At 42.2% G+C, this 26,189-nt stretch overlaps 1 protein-coding gene across 4 annotated transcripts in view; it reads right to left on the minus strand.

Annotated features, from left to right (window-relative positions):
• LOC108715207 (serine/threonine-protein kinase BRSK2) overlaps positions 1 to 26,189 on the minus strand; it is a 97,888-nt gene that overhangs the window by 12,897 nt on the left and 58,802 nt on the right. For 2 of the 4 annotated variants that reach the window (XM_041560893.1, XM_041560892.1), the window contains exons 3-19: positions 22,954 to 23,039; positions 20,069 to 20,209; positions 18,424 to 18,540; positions 18,297 to 18,330; positions 18,141 to 18,209; positions 16,064 to 16,210; positions 15,907 to 15,938; positions 15,602 to 15,766; positions 14,749 to 14,846; positions 14,502 to 14,652; positions 13,155 to 13,215; positions 11,501 to 12,017; positions 10,970 to 11,018; positions 10,618 to 10,741; positions 8,822 to 9,002; positions 7,137 to 7,226; positions 2,752 to 2,799 (exon numbers count right to left, since the gene is read on the minus strand). In XM_041560893.1, the coding sequence (XP_041416827.1) occupies positions 2,752 to 2,799; positions 7,137 to 7,226; positions 8,822 to 9,002; positions 10,618 to 10,741; positions 10,970 to 11,018; positions 11,501 to 12,017; positions 13,155 to 13,215; positions 14,502 to 14,652; positions 14,749 to 14,846; positions 15,602 to 15,766; positions 15,907 to 15,938; positions 16,064 to 16,210; positions 18,141 to 18,209; positions 18,297 to 18,330; positions 18,424 to 18,540; positions 20,069 to 20,209; positions 22,954 to 23,039 (2,110 nt within the window). The remainder of the gene's footprint in view (positions 1 to 2,751; positions 2,800 to 7,136; positions 7,227 to 8,821; positions 9,003 to 10,617; positions 10,742 to 10,969; positions 11,019 to 11,500; positions 12,018 to 13,154; positions 13,216 to 14,501; positions 14,653 to 14,748; positions 14,847 to 15,601; positions 15,767 to 15,906; positions 15,939 to 16,063; positions 16,211 to 18,140; positions 18,210 to 18,296; positions 18,331 to 18,423; positions 18,541 to 20,068; positions 20,210 to 22,953; positions 23,040 to 26,189) is intronic. The other 2 variants (XM_018260133.2, XM_018260132.2) reach the window with 2 other exon arrangements.

The following is a 26,189-nucleotide window of genomic DNA, read 5'->3' on the forward strand; positions in this document are numbered from 1 at the left end:
ATCGGGTTGCGTATAAGGTACTTGCGGTTCGGTTAGCGGGTCCAAGTGGGTAAGTATGTGGGTTGCGGGTCCAGGTTGCAGGTCACAGGTTAGGTTCAGGTTTAACAAATTGGTTCCGCGCAGGACTCTAAATCAAAGCATGGTTGCTAGGGTAAGTTGGACCCTAGCAACCAAATGGGCGAAAATGCAAACTGGAGAGCTGCTGAATAAAAAGTTAAATAACTCAAAAACCACAAACAATAAAAAATTAAAACCAATTACAATTTGTCTCAGAATATCACTCTCTACATCATACTAAAAATTCATTTAAAAGGGTTGTTCACCTTTAACTGTTAGTATGATGTAGAGAGTGATAGTCTGAGACAATTTGTAATTGGTTTTCATTTTTTATTATTTGTGGTTTCAGACTTATTTAGCTTTTTATTCAGCTGCTCTCCAGTTTGCAATTTCATCGGGTTGCTAAGGTCCAAATTCTCCTAGCAACCATACATTGATTTGAATGAGAGACTGGAATATGAATAGGAGAGGCCTGAATAGAAAGACAATTAATAAAAAGTAGCAATGACAATACATTTGTAACCTAACAGAGCAATTGTTTTTTTATTTGAGTCCAAAGAAGAAGAAGGCAAAATAATTAAAAACTAAAAAAAATAAAAATAAACAATTAAGACCAATTAAAAAGCTGCTTAGTTATTCTATAACATACTAAAAGTTAACTTAAAGGTGAACCACCCCTTTATGACAAAGCCTGCTGTCCAATGAGGATACATGTGGCAGGACTGCATATCAGGAGACCATATTAATTGTGACTTATGACATATAGTGCTTAGTGATGTCATTAGTTATAACCAGTATTTAGTGATGTCACTGCACCTTGTGTATTATAAGAAATAATGCAGCCCCTTGCTTATAATATAAAGCTATAAGAAGTCACCTTGGTGTTTCATTACCTGTATAGAGGCACTCATCCTTCTTTCTGCATCCTCAAGTGACTATTAATATCCTTACATTTTAAGGTAGGGGGTACATTATTCCCTACATGTTTGTCGCTTTCTGGTAGTTGTATGTCAGTATACTGTACATTCCAGGGTATATTGAAAGCTAAGCCCTAACCAGAGGGAGAGTTGGGAGAAGAGGCAGAAAGGGTGGCATGCTGGGCACTAGCTGCTGGGGAAAGCAAAGGCATTATTACTTAGCAAAGCATTTTTTAAAAGATAAGTAAACCTTTAAAAAAATGAATGTAAAATTGATGAGTATGCTATTCTAATACATTTTGCAATTTACATTCATTATTTATTTTTCTTTAATTCCAGGATATTAAGGGATACATGTACTGTTAATATGAATGAATTTTGTTACAACAGCGCCACCTGCTGGTCAGTTTCTGACCAGTCTGACCACCAAGTAGTCAAGGAAGTTGTCAGGAGAAAGAAAGAGGCTGCTCTGATGTTCTTCTGCTTAGGAAAGATGTGAGAAAGGTTTTTTTTTTCCTTAAGCAGAAGAACATCAGAGCAGCCTCTTTCTTTCTCCTGACAACTTTCTTAAAGGGATTCTATCATGATTTTTATGATGTATTTTTAATTTCTAAATGACACTGTTTACACTGCAAATAATTCACTCTACAATATAAATGTCATTCCTGAACCAGCAAGTGTACTTAGTTTAGAGCCAGCACTTTAGGATGGAACTGCTTTCTGGCAGGCTGTTGTTTCTCCTACTCAATGTAACTGAATGTGTCTCAGTGGGACCTGGATTTTACTATTGAGTGTTGTTCTTATATCTACCAGGCAGCTGTTATCTTGTGTTAGGGAGCTGCTATCTGGTTACCTTCCCATTGTTCTGTTGTTTGGCTGCTGGGGGGGAAAGGGAGGGGGTGATATCACTCCAACTTGCAGTACAGCAGTAAAGAGTGACTGAAGTTTATCAGAGCACAAGCCACATGACTGGGGGCAGCTGGGAAACTGACAATATGTCTAGCCCCATGTCAGATTTCAAAATTAAATATGAAAAAATCTGTTTGCTCTTTTGAGAAATTGATTTCAGTGCAGAATTCTGCTGGAGCAGCACTATTAACTGATGGGGTTTGGAAAAAAAACATGTTTTCCTATGACAGGATCCGTATCAGAAACTGACCAGCAGGTGGCGCTGTTGTAACAAAATTCATTCATATTAACAGTACATGTATCACTTAATATCTTGGAATTGAACGAAAATCATGAATGTATATTGCAAAATTTATTAGAATAGCCCCCTCGTCAATTTTATATTCACTTATTTTATTTACGTTTACTTATCCTTTAAAGGGGGGCATCCAAATGCCAAAGACGTGAACAGTCACACATCAGAGGAGAGGTTATTGCATATAGACATACGTCACACGGAGATAAGTAGCCGCTATTATAAACAGGGTTTATTGCTTCTTCTGATGCAAATATTTAATGATTCCTAGTGGCCACAAGTAGCAGCTACTATTCTCCCCGTTTGACGTAGGAACCAAACAATGGAGACCTTCGCCCCCTGTGTTGGTATATGCAGGCAGGGTATTCCGTTTGGGCATCCAGTATCTGTGGCCCTTGTGTTTCTGTCTTTGTACAGGGAGCTCCTGTGGTGGCTGCGCATGACTGAAGAACTCAAGGGGAGGGTGCTAGGGCAATAGGGCGCCTTTATGAGCAAGGGGGTGCGTGGATAGCGAGGGGATAGAGCAGTAGCAATAGCAGCAGAGGTATGAGCACACAGCTGGACGATCCTTACCACATTTCGAGAGCTTTCCACTGAGATACTCCACACAGTTATTTGGGTCTGGACAGCACAGGGGGGAAAAACAGGGTGGGGCGACATGAACCAAACGTTCCCACACAAAACAGTCAAACCCACCCCCCTCGATATCAATCCCCAGCCACAGAGAAAGGGAACAACAGCCAAACACAATATACACAGACGTGGCCATTATATATAGCAATGGCATCATAACCCACAGCAGCCAATCAGATGCTTGCTTTCTGGTTCATCAATGAGAGGTGAAGCGCTAACTGGCTGATATGGCTTAATGGATCAGGAAGAGCACCGGCAATATTGTAATGTATTAATCAGACTTCCCTTTTTTTATTTATTATTCAAGTTGTTTTAAAGAATAAGTAAACCTTTAAATAAATAAATATAAAATTGATGAGAGAACAATTCTGAGCACTTTTGTCATTTACATTCATTATTTATTTATTTTTTTATTCCAAGATATTAAGGGATACATGTTCTGTTAATATGAATGAATTTTGTTACAACAGCGCCACCTGCTGGTCATTTTCCATTCAATCTGACCACCAAGTAGTCAAGGAAGTTGTCAGGAGAAAGAAAGAGGCTGATGTTCTTCTGCTTAGGAAAGATGTGAGAAAGGTTTCTAATTTTATTCCTAAGCAGAAGAACATCAGAGCAGCCTCTTTCTTTCTCCTGACAATTTCCTTGACTACTTGGTGGTCAGACTGGTGGGAAACTGACCAGCAGGTGGCGCTGTTGTAACAAAACTCATTCATATTAACAGTACATGTATCCCTTAATATCTTGGAACAAAAAATAATTAAATAATGAATGTAAATGACAAAACTTCTTAGAATAGCCCCCTCATCAATTTTACATTCACTTATTTTAAAGGTTTACATATCCTTTAAAGGTGACCAATTCAGTCACACTTTCCCTTCCAGTGCAAGGACATATAATGAGCTTCCCGCTATGCTGCCTAAAGTAGGCAATATGTGCAGAGATCTGCTCGTTATGTGGATCTCTCCTCGATATGCACACCTTGAGTTAAGTGATATCGGGCTATGGCCCAATGATTGGATCACAATACTGTGAATACATGTGTTTGGATTGAGGACACATTAACAAATCAATGTGGTCCTCGATCCAATAGGATTTAAACCTGCCATCAACATCGGAACAGTTTTTGGCAAGATATTGATCAGGGGAAGCCTGTCGGAGGGCCCCATACACTGGCCAATGTGCATTTTGGTGATGTTGCCAAATAAGAGGATCTTTCTACTAACATGTCACCCACCAAAGGCAGGGCAATGCCGGGCTAATGCTATCGTTCGTCCCTAGGGCCAAAAAATTGAATTTCAACTCTGGGAATGGGCACTGACAAAGTTCCGCAGAGTTCAGAGGGCGCCTGGAGACCGGAACCGGGATCCACAAGGAAGAAACGCTACCCGCGAAGGTAATATCCCGCAACGTTCCAACACAAGCTACAACTTCTGGGATAAGTGGATCCCATAACACAAGTTGGTTCTGCAGCGATGCAGCCTTTTGCACTAAGCGCGGAGTTCACCCATATCGTATCGACAGAATAAGGACCACATCAACCGATGCGCTCCTCGATTGTGGCGGAAAATCAAACCTGCTCGGGAGGCCCCATACACAGGCAGATAAGCTGGCGAATTGGTCTAAAGGACCCGAATCGACAGCTTAAATATGCCTAGGTAAAGCCACTAGTGATGGGCGAATCTGTCCCGTTTCGCCGGAAAATTTGCGAAATGGAGGGAAAATTCACGAAACCACAAAAAAGTCATGAGAACCCCATTGAAGTCAATGGGCGGCCGAATAAATTTGACGCGTGACAATTTTTACGCGAGCGACAATTTTTATACGCGCGACTATTTTGTTCAAATGTCTTAAAGTCAAAGGGCATCTGAATAATTTTGACGCACAACGAATTTTTCATCGACCAAATTTTGCCAAAGTTTTGCGAAAACATTTGCGGACGGCAAACGTGGAAATTGGTCGCAAATCCATGCCTGCCGAATTTATTCGCCCTTTAATCTGCCTACAGCCCATCTCCCCATAGTAACCCATAGTAATAATAGGAGGCCAAAACTGCAGAGGAATGACTGTTCTTACAGGCTGACATAACCCACTATCAGAACTCTGTGCACTGCCCAGATTAAACTGATTTAATACCCAATAGTCAGTAAAGAATTCAATTTAACCGATTCTACAGACGACAATGTCATTTTAATTTAATGGCCAGTGTACAGGGCCCAGCAATCCGGGCAGGAGTGAGACCTACTGGGGAGGTACTCTAGAAAAAAGGACATCAATTAAACACACAAAAATTTGCAAAATGTAAAACTGTTCAGCAGGCAATAATTACTCTGCAGAGTTTCATATACAGCCAAGGTCATCATACTGGAACCATATTTGCATCAACAGGGGTCACTAGGACCCCCCTTCCCCGGTTAAGTAGTATAAGGATTTCATGTTTCAGAATCACAAGGCCATAAACAGAATGCAGTGTTATTCAGAAGATGCATTTTTTTGGATTGTGCTCATTTTTAAGAATAAACACTTGGCATTTCAAAGCAATTATGGAGGACTCTAGACGCTAGAGGGCAGTACCTTCAGTTTCTACACTTCTAGTACAGGGATCCTTCAACCATTTTAACCCATGAGCCACACTCAAGTGTAAAAAGTAGGGATGCACCGATTCCACTATTTGGGATTCAGCCGAATCTCCGAATCCTTTGTGAAAGATTGCATATGCAAATTAGAGTTGGAAAAGGAAAAAGTGGGTAAAGAATGTTTTACTTCTGTGTTTTGAGAAGAAAAGTCACGTGATTTCCCTTCCCACACCTAGTCTGCCGAATCCGAATCCTGCTGAAAAAGGGCGAATCCTGGCCGAATCCCGAACCGAATCGTGGATTCGGTGCATCCATAGTAAAAAGTGTTGGGGAGCCACACAAGAATAAAAAAAGCCCTTGGCTGTTGCCAAATAAGCAATGCGATTCCTCTCTCTGAGCAATGTGCTATGATAATATACACAAGATTAAAAGTTTCGGGAACGCATGTCCCGAAACGTTTGATCTATAGTGTCATAGCACCATGGAATAAATTTGGGATCACCCCGTTTGCTGCATAACCAGGTATTGGCTTTCTTTTTGTTTGTGGGTACATCTATTATTTTACCGTAGAGTGAATTCACTAGTCAGATATTAAAACCAGGGTCTGGTTATCCGTATTAGTAACCCCTTGCTGCCTGAGAGAGGTGTAAATTACAAACTACGCAGCTGCTGAACAAAAATAAAGGTTTATTATTTAAAAAAAAACAAAAACATTTTCTAGGGTAAAACCAAACATTGTGTGCATCAATTTAAGTGGGCTATACACATACAGAATGGCTCATTTGGCAAGGTCACTAAACAGGCAGATCTTTGTCCCATTTTGCCACTCGAGTGGTGGAGCAAATCAAGTTGATCTGATCGTTTGGCCCTGAGGCTAGCTATTATATCACATGAGGAACTGTGCTGAAAGGACGACAATACGCTTTTCTCCCAATGGGAATTTCCAACTTTTCTGATCGATATGTGAGCAAGCCCTAATTAGATATTGACATCACTTTAACCCTGTACAAAGATTTATTAGCTCACAACTCAGTAATGAGTGGCCAAGTCAGCAGCCACTATCATGTAGCCAGGTATAAGGATTCTTTTAGGGTCAGGGCTGAGATTCCGGGAGATTAGTCGCCCGGCAACAAATCTCCTCTTCATGGGGGCGACTGCCTCCCGCCGGCTAGAATGTAAATCGCCGTCAGGATGGCACTCGGAGCGATTCGCTTTCCAAAGTTGCTCGAAGTTTCCTCGTGAGGCAACTTTGTGCGATTTTGGAAAATGAAGAGCACCAATTGTTCCCGGCAGGATTCAGTTCGGGGAGATTATTCGCCCCGAAGAAGAGGAGATTTATCGCCGAGCGACTAATCTCCCCGAATCTGAGCGTGTGCCCTGACCCTTAAGGTAAACATCACCTTTATCTGACTGGTGTTTTGAAATCTTCCCTTGCAAGGGAAGAAAGAATTAAAGTAACTCCACCTTCAATGAAAATTACTCCTTCTTCAAAAATTGATCTACTGGAATCCTGACCCATTATACTCTTCTAGAGAGATCCTACTCCCATGTCATATCATGGAATAGGGCGCCCTTCTGCCACAGCACTTAAGGGCCTGGCCAGACTTCCGATTAAAGCAACAAGCATATATTCTATTGGACGACAGAGCCCTGCCATAACAAATTTCTTTCAAAGTGGAGTTTTGTTTAATAAGGAGGACTATTCTGACCTACCGAGGCCTCTTACATTTCCAATGGTTTGACTCTTACCTGAAAGCTGCAGTACGGATGGCTGGTCATGTGAGCTAAGCAGCTGAGTCTGAATTGTTTCAACAACCCGTTTAAACCTTCGACTTGGACCTGCAGAGGAAGAAAACAAAAGGAAAAGATGGACCTCAGGTTTAAAGGGCATGTAAAGGCAAAAAAATAAAATCCCATTTTTACTTTCTTTAATGAAAAAGAAACCTATCTCCAATATACTTTAATTAAAAAATGTGCACCGTTTTTATAAGAAACCTAACTGTATGCAGTGAAATTCTCCCTTCATTTACTGCTGTGGATAGGAATTGTCAGACGGTCCCTAACTGCTCTGCAGGGAAACAATCATACTTATGAACAGCAGGGGGAGCCCCCGCCTTACTTCCCAGCCATGCAGAACTCAAGCAGCTTTGTTTGTTTCCCTGTAGAGCAGTCGGCGACTGTGTAGAGATTTGTATTGGATTTTATTTTTGCCTTTACATCCCCTTTACTGTTTCCAACTCCAGCTGCAGGGACAAAGATCATGGAGCCAGATTTAAACAGATAAACTGGGATTCTATTTGGAGGATTATTTTGCTGCAGCCACTGGTTCTGCAGAGTTGGAGAAAGTTTATATTAAACAATACAAAAACTATAAAATCCACATTAGATTACATGACAACACAGGACCCAGTGCAGTCTGTATATTCTGATTATTAATCAGTCTTGCTGTATCGGCTTCTGGCAGATATTATTTGATCATTTATGACGATCCCTAAGCAGCAGCCCAGGCCACACTGAGCATGTGCACAGTCTTGGTCTTGCAAAGATGTATAACAAAGTTACAAGATGGTGACCCCCAGTGGCCAACTTTGAAAGCATAAATCATTTGTTTGATTAGGCTTGTGGTGCAGTAAGTTCATGTTTATGTTTAGTATACAAAATACAGCATTTCTAGCCTTATTCTATTTTAGACTTTACTTCCCCTTTAATTATCTACTCAAAAGTTATGGGAAAGGGAATGTTAGCAAAGATGCAAAGTATACTCTGTTTTCATTAACACAGCGAACAATCAGACGTCAGCATTTGCTGGTCTGCTCTTTGAAAGCAAACATTGGATTGGTTGTTGTGGGTTACCAGGCTTATTTGTTTGTACCCCACAAGATCCGGCAACGCAAATAACTATATTCACACAATGACAAAGCCTGGAATGAGGAGAACATCATTAGTGAGATGGGAAAAATCATAGGAAAATAAAGCCAGTAAATTATGAGGTTTCTTTAGTGCAGTGGGAAAAGTTCCAATTGATTGGCCTTAAAGGGGAACTATCGTGAAAATGAAAATTTAATATAAGCTTCAGCATACTGAAATAAGAAACTTAATTAACAAATTTTGTATTGTTTCTGAAATAATTAAGTTTATCTTCACTATTCCTCTCTCAGCGTCTGTTTCTTCGTATTCAGGAGTTGGGTGTCAGATGAATGATCCAATATATCTTATAGGGGGGCTCCTTTTGCCTAGAAGATGTATTAGAGCTCACTCTATTAAACTCACCAGACATCATGTCTCTCTACATGCAGGATTTAGCAGTTATTATGTTAGATTCTGTTTGTACTGGAATCAGTTATTTGAGTGAGCTCTAATAAAGTTCCATGAAATGCTGGCCAAAGAAGTCCAGTGTGTGTGAACTGAGTGTCCGTTTGAGCACACACTCATACCTGAGAGCAGAGTGAATGTGACTGAGTATATCCCGCAGTCCTTCTGCTTCTCTCCACTCTCTGAGTATGTGATATCCACCTGGAACTTCACCGGCTTCTGGAAGACAGACGGACCCCCCGTAGACTTGTACTCTGCTCGGAAGCTGGTCTGTGAGATTACACTGTGACTGAGACTTGGGATCTGCAATGGGGACAAGTTGGATATCTGGGTAACATAAACTCCTTACAAATTCAAAAGGGTGCAATGTTCAAGCTATCGTTTTGTACTTTTGGGAAACAGTCTATGTCTGGGATAGTCAAGGGTCAAGGGACAGAAGATAACCGGGCTTAGTGTTTGTGTGTAACAGTAACACCAAAAAATTTAAGTGTTTTAAAGGAAAGACAATATAATGTACTGGTTCCCTGTACTGGTAAAACTGGTGTGTTTGCTTTAGAAAGACTACTATAGTTTATATAAACAAGCTGCTGTGTAGCCATGGGGGCAGCCATTCAAGCACAGGATACACAGTAGATAACAGATAAGTACTACTATAGTTTATATAAACAAGCTGCTGTGTAGCCATGGGGGCAGCCATTCAAGCACAGGATACACAGTAGATAACAGATAAGTACTACTATAGTTTATATAAACAAGCTGCTGTGTAGCCATGGGGGCAGCCATTCAAGCACAGGATACACAGTAAATAACAGATAAGTACTACTATAGTTTATATAAATAAGCAGCTGTGTAGCCATGGGGGCAGCCATTCAATCTCAGGATACACAGTAGATAACTGATAAGTTCTGAAGAATCCTATTGTACACTACAGATCTTATCAATTATCTACTGTGTATCCTGTGCCTTTTCTCCTTTTTTCCAGCTTCAATGGCTGCCCCTGTGGCTACACAGCAGCTTGTTTATATAAACTATAGTAGTACTTATCTGTTATCTACTGTGTATCCTGTGCTTGAATGTCTGCCCCCATGGCTACACAGCAGCTTGTTTATATAAACTATAGTAGTACTTATCTGTTATCTACTGTGTATCCTGTGCTTGAATGGCTGACACCATGGCTACACAGCAGATTGTTTATATATAAACTATAGTAGTACTTATCTGTTATCTACTGTGTATCCTGTGCTTGAATGGCTGCCCCCATGGCTATACAACAGCTTGTTTATATAAACTATAGTAGTACTTATCTGTTATCTACTGTGTATCCTGTGCTTGAATGGCTGCCCCCATGGCTACACAGCAGCTTGTTTATATAAACTATAGTAGTACTTATCTGTTATCTACTGTGTATCCTGTGCTTGAATGGCTGCCCCCATGGCTACACAGCAGCTTGTTTATATAAACTATAGTAGTACTTATCTGTTATCTACTGTGTATCCTGTGCTTGAATGGCTGCCCCCATGGCTACACAGCAGCTTGTTTATATAAACTATAGTAGTACTTATCTGTTATCTACTGTGTATCCTGTGCTTGAATGGCTGCCCCCATGGCTACACAGCAGCTTGTTTATATAAACTATAGTAGTACTTATCTGTTATCTACTGTGTATCCTGTGCTTGAATGGCTGCCCCCATGGCTACACAGCAGCTTGTTTATATAAACTATAGTAGTACTTATCTGTTATCTACTGTGTATCCTGTGCTTGAATGGCTGCCCCCATGGCTACACAGCAGCTTGTTTATATAACCAGTACAATGAAACACTACATTATATTTTCATTACATTAAAATACTTTAATTTTTGTTGGTGTTACCATTCCCTTAGGAACAATTGGTAAAAAAAAAACAACAACCTATCATACCGAGAGAAATGCTTGTACAATATCAGCTTTGATGGAACTTAAAGGTTTGTCTTTTATGACCACAAATATCTGATCCTCCTTTTCCAGGGTGAGGAAGTTACCGAACCAGGACTTCTTGGCCAGTCTGTTGAGAGAGTTTGATGGAAAGTCAGAAAAGTCAAGATGAGAAATAGACCAATTTAAGGGATATTACACTAAGTGAATGGCATCCAACTGTTGACATTATACGTGCATTGAAACACTACAAAAATAGCAACAATTTTGGGTAAGTTCTTGACAGCAAAGAAGCATAAGTAAGTGTATGCGTTAAAGAAACCGCTGGTTATTGTCATGGGTAGAAGGCGTTACTCACTCGGGCGATGATTCTGGTGTCAGATTGGTCATTTCATCAGCTGTGGGAACTAAAAAAAAAGACATATATTTTTATATGCACTCTGCCTGGTCTGAGGTGGCGAAAGCAAGTCTGGCGAATGATGTAACGTTCAGTAAAATCCGCATTTAAGTGAATTTGCGTAGTTACGTCCATTCGCCTGATCGAAAATTCACCTGGCGTTATAGTGTGAAGCAACGCTAGTGTCTATCTCCATCGCTAGCGAAGTGACGCCTGTGCCCATTAGGAAATCTGCGAAGCGCCTAAATGAAGCCATGCTGGCGAATTTTTGCTAGCGTTAGTCACTTCAACCCTTTAGGAAATCTGCCCCCTTTATTCTTCACCTAACACCTCCTAATCTAATCACCCTCTTCCAATCTCTATGACCCTCAGGATATCCTATAAAACAGGAAAAAGAACCGCACACAACAAATATAAAATAGGGGTGCCATTCAATCAGTGGATCCATATTTAAAGATATATATTTCAGGATTTGTTGCCACTGTTTCTTACCTTGCAGTTTACGCCGATGAAATCGCGGTGACCCCAGGAAGTTATTCTTGATAGAGTTCAGCCTGGTTCTCCAAGGCATCCCACCAATGCTGGGGCTGGATGGAGGGGTAGGGGAGGGGGTGCCAGCTGGACTTTCCTTGGGTGTGTGGACAGGAGTCCCCTTGGGAGTAGGGAGGGGGCTGCCACGGGGTGACGGATGAGGGGTGACCTGTATAAGGGGCACAGATTTGGGGGCCAGATCAGAGACAGCCAGCTTTGCTGGAGTTCGGCATGTAATCTGTCCAGCGGGATGGTTAGGAGACTTTGGTGAAATGCTTGAGGAGTAGGTGGAAGGTAGAGGGTGAGATCGGGTGGTCTGGAGAGGTTTCTCTGAGGCTCTAGGTTTAGGAGGGAAGGTATTGGTTTTTGGGTTTGCTAGGGTAGGATCACTACGTCCAGAGGGGTTTGACGTCAGTATTGGGTGAGGAGAAGAAGGTGGGGTTGGTGATTGGGAAAGGGGAAAGAACCTCCTCATAGGCTGTTTTAGAAACAAGACGAGAAGAAAGGAAAAGAGAGCAGAACAACGGCCAAACAGAGTAGAAAGGGAAAAAGGAAAGTGGAAAGAATTGTAACAGAACATAAAGGGGAACCCCCCAGAGAGAAGAAATACAGGGCAATAGCATGGGGAAAATACAGAATGAAGAAAGAATGTTGGCAAAAATAAAGAATAACAAGTGTACAGGTGTGAGGAACATGGAGGAAAAGTGAGACATGTAAGGAAAAAAGGAGTAATATAAAGAAGTAGAAAAGAAGGCAGCAAAAAAGGTAAGTCGTGCACACATACACAGTTGTGACAAAATTGGCCAGAAGAACCAGAATAAACGCAAGAACCAGAATAAACAGTAAACAGATTCACAGCAGCAAAGCAGCCGGGGGGGGGGAGGAGGTGCCAGTTAGGGGTGACCATCGATTGATGGAAGGTTTAGAGCAAGGTTAAAGGAAAGGAGCGTGAGCAGCCAGCATGGAGGACAAAATAATGAAAAAAGAAAAGAGAAAGACATGCATGTTAGCGGCAGCGGCAAACCAATATCAGCCAAAGGCACAGAGAATCCAGGCAGCAATGAGAAAGCACCCGGCCGTGTTAAATCATCTTCAAATCAAAACATGGGTTAGATCAACAATCCCTTCTACTTTGTTTCTCTCTCATGATTAAAATAATTCCCCTTTTCACCCCTGGGCTGTCATTGGGTATGAGCAGGACGTCTACATCTCTCTCTTCCCATTCAGCTGAAGCACCGGAGGGAATGCCAAGCGATTCATGGCACCTTCATTGGGGACTCCGCTATGTGTACAGCCAGATTATCTTGGTCACAGGAGTTAAGTATAGCACATTGCAGCTCTAGGGGACCCTCTGGTGTCAGCACTGATTTATTAAGGAGAAAAGATTGCTGATTCGATGCTTGCAGAATAGGTCACTGTACAAAGCAACAAATATATAAAAAGTACGGGGTGGAGAGACTTCAGGATGTATGAAAAGAGACAGACAGCTGATATCATCAGAGTCATCATGGGACTGACCATATATACATGAGCTAATGGCAACGGCACGGGGAGAGTCAGAAGAGAGACTGGTCGCATAGAATACTGCATGGGGATGCATGGAGGGGACACTCACCCTGGGACTGCTGATCGGACTGGTAGAGAGTCCAGAAGAAGCACCGCTGATAGAACGTGACCTGAAGTGGAGCAGACATTGTTATATGACATTGTTAGAGTATTAGGAATACTGTCATGGGAAATATTTTATTGTTTTCAAAATGCATCAGTTAAATTTTTGTTTTTCAATTACTTAAATTAGATATCAGTTGCATACCTCCCAACATTTTGGAAGTAAAAAGAGGGACAAAAAATTTTTTTCCCGCATGTAGTGCAGCAAGTTCTTTGACCACACCCCTTTTTGTGGCCACACCCCCTAATTACCATGTTTGTTTTACAAAATTTGGCAGGTTATGAAAGTTTGAAAATATTTCTCCTTATCTAAACTGTGTTTTTGTGTCTCAAAATTGTTACAAAGTATCTTATTTGAACCTGTTAGCTGTTCTGGGCTCTCTGCTAAAAGCCAGTTAAGTGAGAAACTTTGTTTCTTTTTCTGGCTGTTCAGTGCAGAGAAAAGAGGGACTTTCCAGTACAAATGAGGGACTGCGGGTTGAGCTGTCAAAAGAGGGACCGTCCCTCCGAAAAAGGGACAGTTGGGAGGTATGCCGTTAATAGTGCTGCTGAATTCAGCACTGAAATCCATTTCTCGAAAGAGCACATATTTAATTTTGAAATCTGACATGGGGCTAGACATGTTGTCAGTTTCCCAGCTGCCGCCAATCATGTGACTTGTGCTCTGAAAAACTTCAGTCACTCTTTAATGCACTGCAAGTTGGAGTGATATCGCCCCCCAGCAGCCTAAAAACAGAACAATGGGAAGGTAACCAGATAGCAGCTCCCTAACACAAGATAACAGCTGCCTGGTAGATCTAAGAACAGCACTCAATAGTAAAATCCAGGTCCCACTGAGACACATTCAGTTACATTGAGTAGGAGAAACAACAGCTTGCCAGAAAGCAGTTCCATCCTAAAGTGCTGGCTCTTTCTGAAAGCACATGACCAGGCAAAATGACCTGAGATGCACCTACACTTACAACTTACAACTAAAAAAAATACACTTGCTGGTTCCGGAAGGAAATTTTATGTTATTGTGAATTATTTGCAGTGTAAAACGACATCATAAAAATCATGACACAATCCCTTTAAATTGCTCAAGAAAATGAAAAACTGAATGCAGGCAGAGGCAGCCTTCAGTACTCCAGTTGTTGTAGAACTACAACCCCTATTCCAGTTAAGCCAGTGAAGGGTTTCTAGGAATTGTAGTTTTGTAACATCAGCCTGCCCATCCCTGGTCTATTGGCAAGAAGCTGTCAGAGGACTCCAGTCTGACACAGCAGCCTATGTATAATTTCTACATATTCTTTACCTCTGTCCATGCTGTGCCATCTCAATAGCCCTCCTCGCTGGCACAGGAGATCCTCCATCTGTCCCGCTCAGAACCTCCATAGACTTCCTCTCCGGCCTCCTCTTTCCATGGCGGGTCAGCATTGGTGAGTCCACTCTTTTCCTAGGTGGATCTAATAAAAAGAGACATTCAATGGACAGAATAAGTGAAGTAGTATATTTAAGTGCACTGCAGAATCCAATCAAAGTGCCAGGGTTTGAATCTTTACCAATATCCACCCTAGGGGGCAAATCTTCATCTTCTTGGCTGGGGTATCTCTCTTTCCGATCCAGCAATAGGAAATAAATCATCTTTTCCTGATTTTCCCTAAAGAAAAGGGTAAAAAAAATCACTATTCAGCAGCTAAATTAATCTTCTGCCATGATTATATTGTACCTACTGCTTTTGGATCCTAAAAAATGTAATGTTATTTCTTTATTTTCTTCGCTTATCTCTGTATGTTCCCAATGGCACCTCCACCTGTACCAAACAGCTCAGTTCCATTCTAGGTCTCCACATCGTTTGTACCTTTAATAATCCACTGGATCCTCAATCCTCAATCCTCAATCCTCAATCCTTGCCATATAACTGCCTCCAAAATCCCCTCTCTTGCTCCTTGCAGCTTCTCCCTAAAACCTGTCTACTGTTTACTGAATTTTCTAAACCATATTGTTATATATTCTCCCTAGGGGCCTTTATATTGTTCAATGTAGCTTCACTCTACTTGATAATTATTTCTTCCACTAGTTAACTATCCCCTCTAAGCCCTCATTATTGAGGGCTTAGCCTGTCACTGTGCTTACTCTATGGCGTCCCTCCCCTCCACTGCTCCATATAACTCCCATAATTCTCTTTTATTGCTTATTACTTTATCACCATCACCTCATCCCACACTGTGTAAGCAACACTTAGCCCGACCATGATACCTTTCATTACTCAGTATAAGATCAGTATAACCCAATCACTAATGGCTCTATCCTACTTCATTTACTCTCATTCTCATGAGCATTATTACTGCCCCGTACATCCCTCCCAACATGTTTAATCCCCTAGTTCTAATGGCCCAAGCTGTTTGCCCATACTCCTCGGATAGCAGGTCCTGAAGCAGTTTATTGCGGTCTCTGAAGCAGCCCAATGAGTGCATGCTCTCCAGTACATCCCGGTCTACGTCCTCCATCGATGGCAACGATCCTATCTGTACCTTCCTGGGAACGGCCTGCTCTGGCTCCGGCTCATTCTTCCCTCCACTGTGAGAGAGTATACACACAACTCTTGTCACTGAACTTCACACAACTATGTCATAATTCTCTCCAACACACAGTTCTCGGTCACTGGATACTTGAGACCAACACAAAGCTGCCACATGCAGACTGATTAGTATACTCACATGTACCAAGTGTGCTTCTGTATGGCTTCTAACTGCAAGAGACAAAATGCACTATGATCACAATCAAGTGTAAAACTCCTACCAATTCTCAGAATGTTCAAATGTAAACCAACTATTCCCCCACCCCAGTGACTACTCTACATCCCATTATTCTCACCGTCAATCGCTTTGTGGGATCCACCTCAATCATTCCACATAGAAGGTTCTGACAGTCTGGGGGAATAAAGTGTGGCATGTGGAAGACCCCTCGCTTCACCTTCTCTAGAAGTTGCCGTAAGTTATCATCGTCAAACGGGAGGGCACCCTGCACCCCAAAGAAAACAAAAATGAAAGTCTGACAGTAGCATTAGATGCTTAAATTGGATTTAGGTCATGCTAGGAAATAAAGTGTGACAAGTGAATGGAAGCAGGGTTCAGACTCATTCTCTGTACTTCCTGCTTCTGAACTTTCTTCATTTGAATTGCTCTTCAGGGGCGGAACTTGGACTAACCTTTAACTGCAGTATAAAGCAGGTTAAACAACATTTGGCCACTAGGGGAGCTCTTAGTTTTGCAGACCCACAATATTCAAAGCAGTGGAAACATTTCCATCAGCCTTTAATATTTAGTGTGACGTGATAACCCTCCAGTTGGCTCTTCTTTGGTGTGAATCCGTGGCCCCTGCCCAAGAACGTAAAAAAGCCCAGGAGCAGAACGTCACAAACTCTACCCATCAGACTTAACTGGATTCATTTATCCAGGGGGGGTTCTAGTGAGAAATTAGGAGCATAAACAATTATTTGAATTTCAATATTTACACTTATTCGCACAAGGAGAGTTTGTGTAATGAAAGAAGGGCTGTGATTCCCGGTCTACATCAATGCCCCGATTTTGTATCGTCTTTAGAAAAAAATTCTGTGTCAAGGGAACTCAAGGGGAAATCATTATGTCCCTTGGCCAATCATGAGAAAGGTTCATTCCAGGGCAGGTAATGGTACATGATCGGAACATTTTTGCAGGTTAGATGAGTTCAGCCAGCTGGAAACAAGAATATCTTCCTGTAAGTCTCAAGACTTATTAGGTTTATGGAAAAAAAAAGCATATCCGTATATCACATCATAGTGAATGTGATATTGCCAGTCAATAAGTCTGCTTCAAGCTTATTGGGAAATACCTGGAGTTGATATGGATTGCCTGAAATGATTTGTTTTGCTTGTTAGTCCACCACCAGTACCAAAACTCAACAATTTAGCCCTATACAACATCTATGGTTCTTTATAGTACATCTAATAGTTGTGATGGGCTCTGCATTTTAGGTTTTCTGAAGGTCTATATCAGTGATCCCCAATCAGTAGCTTATGAGTAACATGTTGCTCTCCAACGCCTTGGATGTTGCTCCCAGTGGCCTCAATGCAGGTGCTTATTTTTGAATTCCAGGCTTGGAGGCAAATTTTGGTTGTATAAAACCAGGTGTACTGCCAAGCAGAGCCTCAATGTAGGTTGACTCCACACAGGGCCTACCAAATGGCCAATCACAACACTTATTTGGCACCCCATCAACATTTTTCATGCTAGTGTTGCTCCCCAATCCCTTTTACTTCTGAATGTTGCTCATGGGTTGAAAAAGTTGTCGATCCCTGGTCTGTATGATATCCTATTTATGGGGTCCAGGGATCCAGTGGGATTCACTTATCATGTAGGTTTAACCAACAGATAGTGTGCAATTCTCCCACAGCATGAAGCCAAAATTGAACTGAAAGAAGGGTGTGTGGCCCCTGTTGTATCCAGGTTTGCTGATACCCCAACATGTTCAGATCTGCTTGTTTAAAGGAGAACTAATGCCTAACTAAAGAAGTAGGCTAGAATGTTGTAATTATGTTTTGGACCACAGTACTTTACCAGGAGATATGTGCCTCCAAAGATGCCTCAGTAGCTCCCCAGTTCTGTATATAAAATATGCCATTTTAAGCCATATTCATTTTGAAGGTTTAGTTCTCCTTTAAATTCCCACAAGGGCCCATATAAATAAAAAGATGATTAGGAATTCACCCTAAATTGGCTAAATAGAAGATTTAGGTTTATTTGCTTTCTTTTAAACTGGGAGAAGTCTTTAAAAATAATTGGCAGGGTCTCAAATGGCTGCAGTAATACACAAGCAAGCATCTACTGAGATATGTGCACCCACTAATGAGAGGTAAGTAACTGGCTGGCATTCTTATTTGGCACTGAATATTATATGTTATTGGAGCACTTACCACAAGCAGAGCAAATAATATGACTCCACAGCTCCATATATCTGCTTTCCTCCCATCATATTTCTCACCCTGCATGAAACATACAAAGACGCATGTGAGCTCTGCAGAAATATTCACCAGGCAGAAAGGCAGGAATAAGTTATCCTAATCACTTACCCTAATCACTTCTGGGCAGGCGTAATGGGGGGACCTGCATTGTAAGAAAAGAAAGAGATACACAGTGAGAAAACCTCCACCTAAATTAGGGGACTTAGCAAGTTCTGCCAGTGTTCATGAAACCTACCCACAACTCGTCTCCAATAGGCTGTCCCCAACCTGCAGAGAGGCCATCCCAAAATCTGCAATACGGATATTATTCTTCTCATCCAAAAGAAGGTTCTCTGGCTTCAGATCTCTGTGGCTAAAAAAGGAGATAAGAGAAGATGATCAATCCTTCTGAAAGAGGAACCTTTTACCAACACACATTAATCAAGCCCCAAAAATGTTCCTACTACTTTCTCAAGACCTAGGATATAAGTCTTAAATCCTATGATAATTTGTGTATTGCCAGATGAAGAAGCTAGTATGAGTCATTTCTCTTTGTAAAAGACATCACAGTATCAGTCAATCAGGGTTAGGCTCTATAACCTTCACCGCCAACATCCAGTTATGTTTGATAATCCATCTAGGACCCCTTTTCATTATGCAGACATTTTTGGAGACAGCAGAAACAATTCCCTCCATTAAGGCGGTGGCACACGTAGACAAATCTCCTCTTCTTCGGGCAACTAATCTCCCCGAAATGCCTTCTTGCCGGCTAGAATGTGAATCACCGGCGGGATCAGTGTCGGACTGGCCCGGCGGGACACTGGGAAAATACCCAGTGGGCCCTGACCCTCATGGGCCCCAGCCGGGCCAGAACCCCTCTCTAAATATTTATATTTGGAAAAAAAAGATTTCCCGGCGCTGTGCAGCGCCGCCTGCGCATGCGCGCAAAGCGACGCTGTTGCGCATGCGCACAGAGCGGATTCCTTGCTTAGCCGGCGCGTCACAGTGGGGGGACGGGTGGCCGTGGGGGGCCCTCGGCAGCAGTCCCGGTGGGCCCCAGTCCCCCCAGTCCGACTCTGGGCGGGATGGCACTTGGATCTCTTCGGTTTTCTGAAGTCGCCCAAAATTCTTCCTGAGGCAACTTTGGGTGACATCGGAAAACAAAGCGATCTGAGTGCCATCCCGCCATTGATTCACATTCTAGCCACCAGGAAGGCATTTCAGGGAGATTAGTCGCCCAAAGAAGAGGAGATTTATCGCTGGGCGACTAATATCCCTGGAACGCTATGTGAGAGTACATTGGAAACAGCCCAAACTTTGGTCTCTGCTAGCATAGTAAGGGTCTAATATATAAGGGAATAATGTCATTGGGTCTTTTACCCTAGACATAAATTGTATCTGGCATGACTGCCCTGCACCCATGTTTAAATGTTTTAAATCCACAGAGCCCAACATTTGGTTCAGGAGTCAGCTGAATTGCAGTAGTAGCAAATTTTGGATTTGGCTATAAAAAGGAATCCCTGCGATTTGTCTGACTCCTGGATTTGGTCCACTACATAATATCCAATTTAGGGATCATTTACTAGTGAATCTGCAGTTCTTGTGTGAATCGTTGCCATTCGTTAAAGGTACTTGTGTCCAAAGCTGCTTCTTGCACCACCGTATAGTTGTGCTTGATGCCACTGCTTTCTACCAGCCTTGACTTGAGCGCAAGCGCATCTATTGATGCAGATGAATCCCGGGGCCCTCCCAACCTTGACGAAGGCGGTAGCCCAGGGTACCCACAGCAGCCTGCATGAATAGATCCATCATATTTGTGCCTAAATAATCAGGCGCATTGTTGCCTTGCCTCTAAACTGGACAATTAGATCTAAGATAAACACCCTGGACATAAGGCTCACCAGATAGAGTGACTGTGGCAGAAGTCCAGTGCTGAGATGATTTGCCGGAAGAACTTGCGAGCTTCCTTTGGTGTGAGGCGCCCTTTCTTCACAAGGTAATCGAACAGTTCTCCCCCAGATACATGTTCCAGGATTAGGTATCTGCAATACAAAAACAGCTCCGAGAATGACGATCAAGGCTTTACAGAGAAAGGAGTCAGCAGGAACAAACTGTGAACAGATAGAATCAGCATGAAAGGCACACGCTAAAGTGAAAGGACACATCTGTCCTTGGAAAATGGTATTGCATCATGATCAGTGTATGAACACAAAGCCAGGGAGGCTGATAATCAAGAGCAGCACTTCTTTTGGTGTTCAGCATATGCTAATAATAAATGATATCTCAGAAATCATAGAAAAGGGTAATTGCAGTCATCCTGCTATACTTCTAATAATGGAAATGCCTTCAAGCTGGGCTAGGATTCCAGAATTATATAGAACATCATATATATATATATATATATCTATCTATATATATATATATATATATATATATATATATATATATATATATATATATATAAAGTAGTGTAGAGGCCACCACAACTCGTCTGAAGGTCGTATTTGCCTGGGTGCAAAAAAGCCCAAAAATTAAGTAGTGAAATAAAGAAGCTTGCACTCACAGGACTTATCAAAATCAAAAAAGGTGTTTATTTGGATCAGAGCTGTGCTGTGGAGGACGTGATGACCCCGAGTGTACCCCTTGATCTCTAAGTAGACACAGCAGGTGCCTTGCCACAGCGCGGACCATCAGCGCCGACATACGTGCAATGGTTGCCAGAAGAGGGCTCCTTAGCAACTCCGCTTGCCCTGTGGGCCGCCGCAAGCATAGTCACTGGAGTTGGTGATAGAGCGAGACATAGAACCACTGATAGTGCTGATACGCTTATGGTGCCGTTGGTCTTGTGACACAGACTGTGAGAAATATGGAGCCGCCGGCAAGCTGTCAAGTGATGCCTAAGCAGGGGATTGCTATACAAAGTGGGTTGCTAGGCATGGACCCCATGGCTACTCCGCCCCTACTGAACATAGCGCCACCCACAGGCAACTGACCGTAAGACACGGACACTGGGACAGATGTGGAGCTCCCCGGCAATCCCTCCTACCCTTTATACGGCTGACTCTCTTCAAGTGATCACGCGCAATGCCACCTCTGTCGTCGGCAATGTGACACGAAGTGCTTCAACGAACGCTGGTCCATCAATGACGCCACAGACCACGGAAACCTCTGACATCGGCTACGAACGAAAAGACTTTACTTTATCTTTATTAGTGCTGCTAACGGTTAATATTACCGGAGCGCTCCCTCGGATATACACACAATGTATTCTATGTTCTTCCTGTGCAGGCAGCTTTACAATGTTGCATATTGGTTGCAACTTTGACATGATGTTACTATAACTTATTTTGTTATCTTTGATCTGTTTATTCTTTGTTTGTTGCATTTTTGATTTGTTTACCTTGTTCACTTATGGAAAATCCCCCACACACGTCACTGTGACGTCACTATGTACTGTTTCCCGCCATTCTAGGGTTTAAATGGTTGGTGAGTGTTTGTAAGTTCACTTTGAGAAAGGCTTGAGTGTGAGCCGAAACGTTAGTCGTTTTTGATCCAAATAAACACCTTTTTTGATTTTGATAAGTCCTGTGAGTGCAAGCTTCTTTATTTCACTATATATATATATGTTTATTTGTATAGCACTCCTTGAGGGCAAAGCACTGTACAGCAGAACAATTCGTAGAACAAACAGGGAATCCTTTCAGTAGTAAATAGAAATAAGTACACAAATAAAATGCAGATAAATATAAAGTACAGTTACAATACAGATTAAGTGCTTAGTGTCAAGGAGACAAAAGAATGGAGGTCCCTGCCCCATAGAGCTTACAGCCTAAATGAAGGGTAGTTTATAGACACAAATCAGTATATACTCGAGTATAAGCCGAGTTTTTCAGCCTCCAAAATATGCTGAAAAACTCTACCTCGGCTTATACTCGGGTCAACTGCAAAAACGGTCGCCTTAGAATAGTATCCGGCTCCTAAGAATATTCGCCGGCGCCTTAGAATAGTAGCCAGCGCACAAGAATATTCGCCGGCGCACAAGAATATTCGCCGGCACCTAAGAATATTTGCCGGCGCCTAAGAATAGTCATCCAAAAACGAGATTGAAACTTACCAGAAGCTGCTGCATTTCTCACCCTCAGCTTATACTCGAGTCAATAAGCTTTCCCAGTTTTTGGAGGTAAAATTAGGTACCTCGGCTTATACTCGGGACGGCTTATACTCGAGTATATACGGTAAGTGCTGTAGGTTACAGCCATATAAGTGCCATCATCATCATGGACCCCCAAATATTACCCGGATTTGCATTCAATCGATGCCTCCCCCAAACACTGCTTAGGCCCTTCTAAAGGAGGGCAGCTCTATGGTTTGGAAACCTCTGCTACTAGGTCAGGACTGGGATTCAAAATAGGCCCTGGTATTCCTAGTACACAGAGACCCAAACAGTCTCCACTAGCCCACTAAATAGTCACTTTCTATGGCATCTTACAGCAGCCCCTCTTGCATTTGCCAGAACCCACAGATTACCAGGGAAAAGGGATGATTATAAGGGCTATGGGCACATTTCAGATCCACACACTGGCCCATGCTGCTTCCATTCAATTTCCAGAATTTCCAGGCTGAAAAGTGCCCAGTAGATATTCATTCAAGTGAATGGGAATCACAGGAGGTGGTATGTATGACACTTTTTCAGCCACTATACATTGCCTCCTGCTGTGTGACCTTAGCCTAAAGAGGTTATTTAGAAAGGTTGAAGAGAAAGGGTTAAGAGCAATAGTATACTCACAGGTATTTCTTGTTTTCATAGACATCGTGCAACTTTAAGACATGTGGATGTTCAATTAGCTTCAGTATAGCAATCTCACGCTCCACCTGTTAACGAGAGAAACAAAGGTTAGCTTCTGTTCACATTCTACGTACTTTACTAATTAAATAAGAGCCTGGGAAGCAAGCAATAGGCTTTAAGAAACTGTAAAGGGACGCTGTGCTTGGGCAGAGAAGGGTAATTGGTGGCTCAGTCAGTTTATTTAACGTCCTTTGCTGTTGCACAGCCTGCCCTTTAAAGGGGCCTAGCGGCATATTTATCAAAACGGAAAGAGAACATTCTTCAAGCTCTCCACTCTTTCACTTTTTAAGGGCAGAGACACACACTCAGATTCGGGGAGATTTAGTCACCCGGCGATTAATCGCCTCTTCTTTGGGCAACTAATCTCCCCGAACTGCCTTCACCATGGCTAGAATGTAAATTGCCGATGGGATGGCACTCGCTTCATTTTCCGACGTTTCCTCCTTCAGCCGACTATGGAAAATGAAGCGCTCTGAGTGCCATCCCACCGGCGATTTAAATTCTAGCCAGCAGGAAGGCATTTCATGGAGATCACTCGAAGAAGAAGAGATTTGTCGCTGGGCGAATAATTAGTCGCCCGAAGAAGAGGAGATTTGTCTTGACTAATCTCCCCGAATCTGAGTGTGTGTCTCTGCCCTTAGCATGCTGGGCAAGATAAAGATACCGAACACTCTGCACTTCATCACAAAAACATTGCACAGCACAAACAATTGAGATCATACAGGTGAAGGTGCCATCTGAATGTTTATCAAGGAGTAAACCAACTTTTCCCTACCCTCGAAATCCTATATCCACAAACAAAGCTGTGGAGAACTGTGGCAAAAATGTGACCCATTCAGTAAAAAATATTGCAATACCATCACACATTTCTGTACCCTAATTAAGACTGTAGCCAAGTCTGTGCTTCTTGTTTTGTGGCAACAGTTTGGGGTAGGACATGTCTTGTTTCAGCATGATGATCCCCTCAAGCTCCAAAAAGTCTGTAGAGAATGGGTTTGCTGAGAATTTCAACCCAAACTGACACCTGTGAGATGAACTGGGATTCTAAATGAATTTCAGATTATCCCGATTTGATCCCTAACATCAGTGCCCAACCTGACCCATAGTAGCTTTAGCTGAATTGAAGTAAATTCCCATCAACAATGTTCCACCATCTACTGGAAAGCCTTCCAAGAAGAGTAGAGGCTGTAATAGCAACAAAGAAAGTGCCAAATTTATTATAACACCAATGATATTGAAAAATATTATTGGACACATAGGTGACCAGATACTTTAGGCCAGTGATCCCCAACCAGTAGCTCGTGAGTAACATGTTACTCTCCAACCCCTTGGATGTTGCTCCCAGTGACCTCAAAGCAGGTGCTTATTTTTGAATTCCAGGTTTGGAGGTGAGTTTTGGTTGTATAAAAACCATCTGTACTGCCAAACAGGGCCTCTTGTAGGCTGCCAGTCCTCATAGGGGCTACCAAATAACCAATCACAACCCTTTAGGTCATCTACAGGAACTTTTTCATGGTTGTGTTGCTCCCCAACTCTTTTTGCATTTGAATGTGGCTCACGGGTAAAAAAAGGTTGGGGACCCCTGCTTTAGGCCATACAATGTACCTGTGCTTTCCCAAACACTAACCCTTGTACAACACTAAATGAATTAAATAAGAGCCTTGCATGTCTTGCATGTTTCATGCTTTTGCAAATCATGCTGGTGTCATGCAGAGCAAGATGTTCTTTTTTAAGGTCAAAGAAAGCCCCACCAACCACTGAATTGAATTATATTTTTCCCTGGATTTTCCCCTCTACTCCTTACAGAAATAAACTACACTGACCCACAGGAAAAACTAACAAAGCACCACGCCACCATCTCCAGCTTGGGCATGCAAAGTAGAGGCCTAGCTATACTAAAGACTTAGCTATTGTATACAATGGGGGTGTCTAACATATTGACATATTTGGGTTTCCTTCTCCTTTAAAGACCTATGTGTAGGGGCTACACAGGACTGGAGATCATAGGAATTAGCCAAGCTGTGAGCTATAAGAAGAACTATAATTTTTGTACTGTGAGACCATGAATTCTCCCGTGCGGTGCAGAAAATGAATTTATACAGTTCCGGTAATGAGTATTCCTCATAGTGCATAACCATTTTCTTTGATGATTTCTGCAAAGCCAGCGCTATATGAAGTCTCTGTTTTCTATCCTGACATCCAAACTAAAAACAGCGGAGAGCAGCTGTGCAAGTGAAGTAAAACTCATCCGAAGCAATCTTTCCAATTATCTTTTCCTTCCGAGCACCCAAATCCCTCTTTGTGCTAAACTCTGCCTGTATAGCCTTCATTAACTTCTGTTTCAGATGGGTTTCTCCATTCCATTCCGTTACACAAGGGATGTGCAGCCGAATGCCTTTCAGTTCTTGCTGGACTATAGCTCTCAGTATTGAACATCATCTGGAAGTTGTAGAGCAACAGCTGGCATAGAATAGTTATGGGGCACCCCGTGGTACTCACAGTTATTATGGTATTCTATAGACCTCTTCAATGCGGTCCATTTTACAATGACTACAGTACTAAAAGGGATTCTGTCATGATTTTTATGATGTCGTTTTTATTTCTAAATTACATGGTTTACACTGCAAATAATTCACACAATATAAAATTTCATTCCTGATCCAATAAGTGTATTTGTAACTGTAATATCGGTGTGAAGTTGCATCTCAGGTCATTTTGCCTGGTCATTTAGGTTGGAACTGCTTTCTGGCAGGCTGTTGTTTCTCCTACTCAATGTAACTGAATGAGTCGCAGTGGGACCTGGATTTTACTATTGAGTGCTGTTCTTAGATCTACCAGGGAGCTGTTATCTTGTGTTAGGGAGCTGCTATCTGGTTACCTTCCCATTGTTCTTTTGTTAGGCGGGGGGTGATATCACTCCAACTTGCAGTACAGCAGTAAAGAGTGACTGAAGTTTATGAGAGCACAAGTCACATGACTGGGGGTTCCTGGGAATCTGACAATCTGTCCAGCTCCATGTCAGATTTCAAAATTAAATATAAAAAAAAATCAGTTTGCTCTTTTGAAAATTGGATTTCAGTGCAGAAGTCTGCTGGAACAGCTCTAACTGATGTGTAGTATCCCTTTAACTACATGCCCAAAACTGACCCCCAAACAAGGGAACCTATCTTTGGGTA

This window comes from Xenopus laevis, chromosome 4S, assembly GCF_017654675.1.
Source record: "Xenopus laevis strain J_2021 chromosome 4S, Xenopus_laevis_v10.1, whole genome shotgun sequence".
Lineage (NCBI taxonomy): Eukaryota > Metazoa > Chordata > Amphibia > Anura > Pipidae > Xenopus > Xenopus laevis.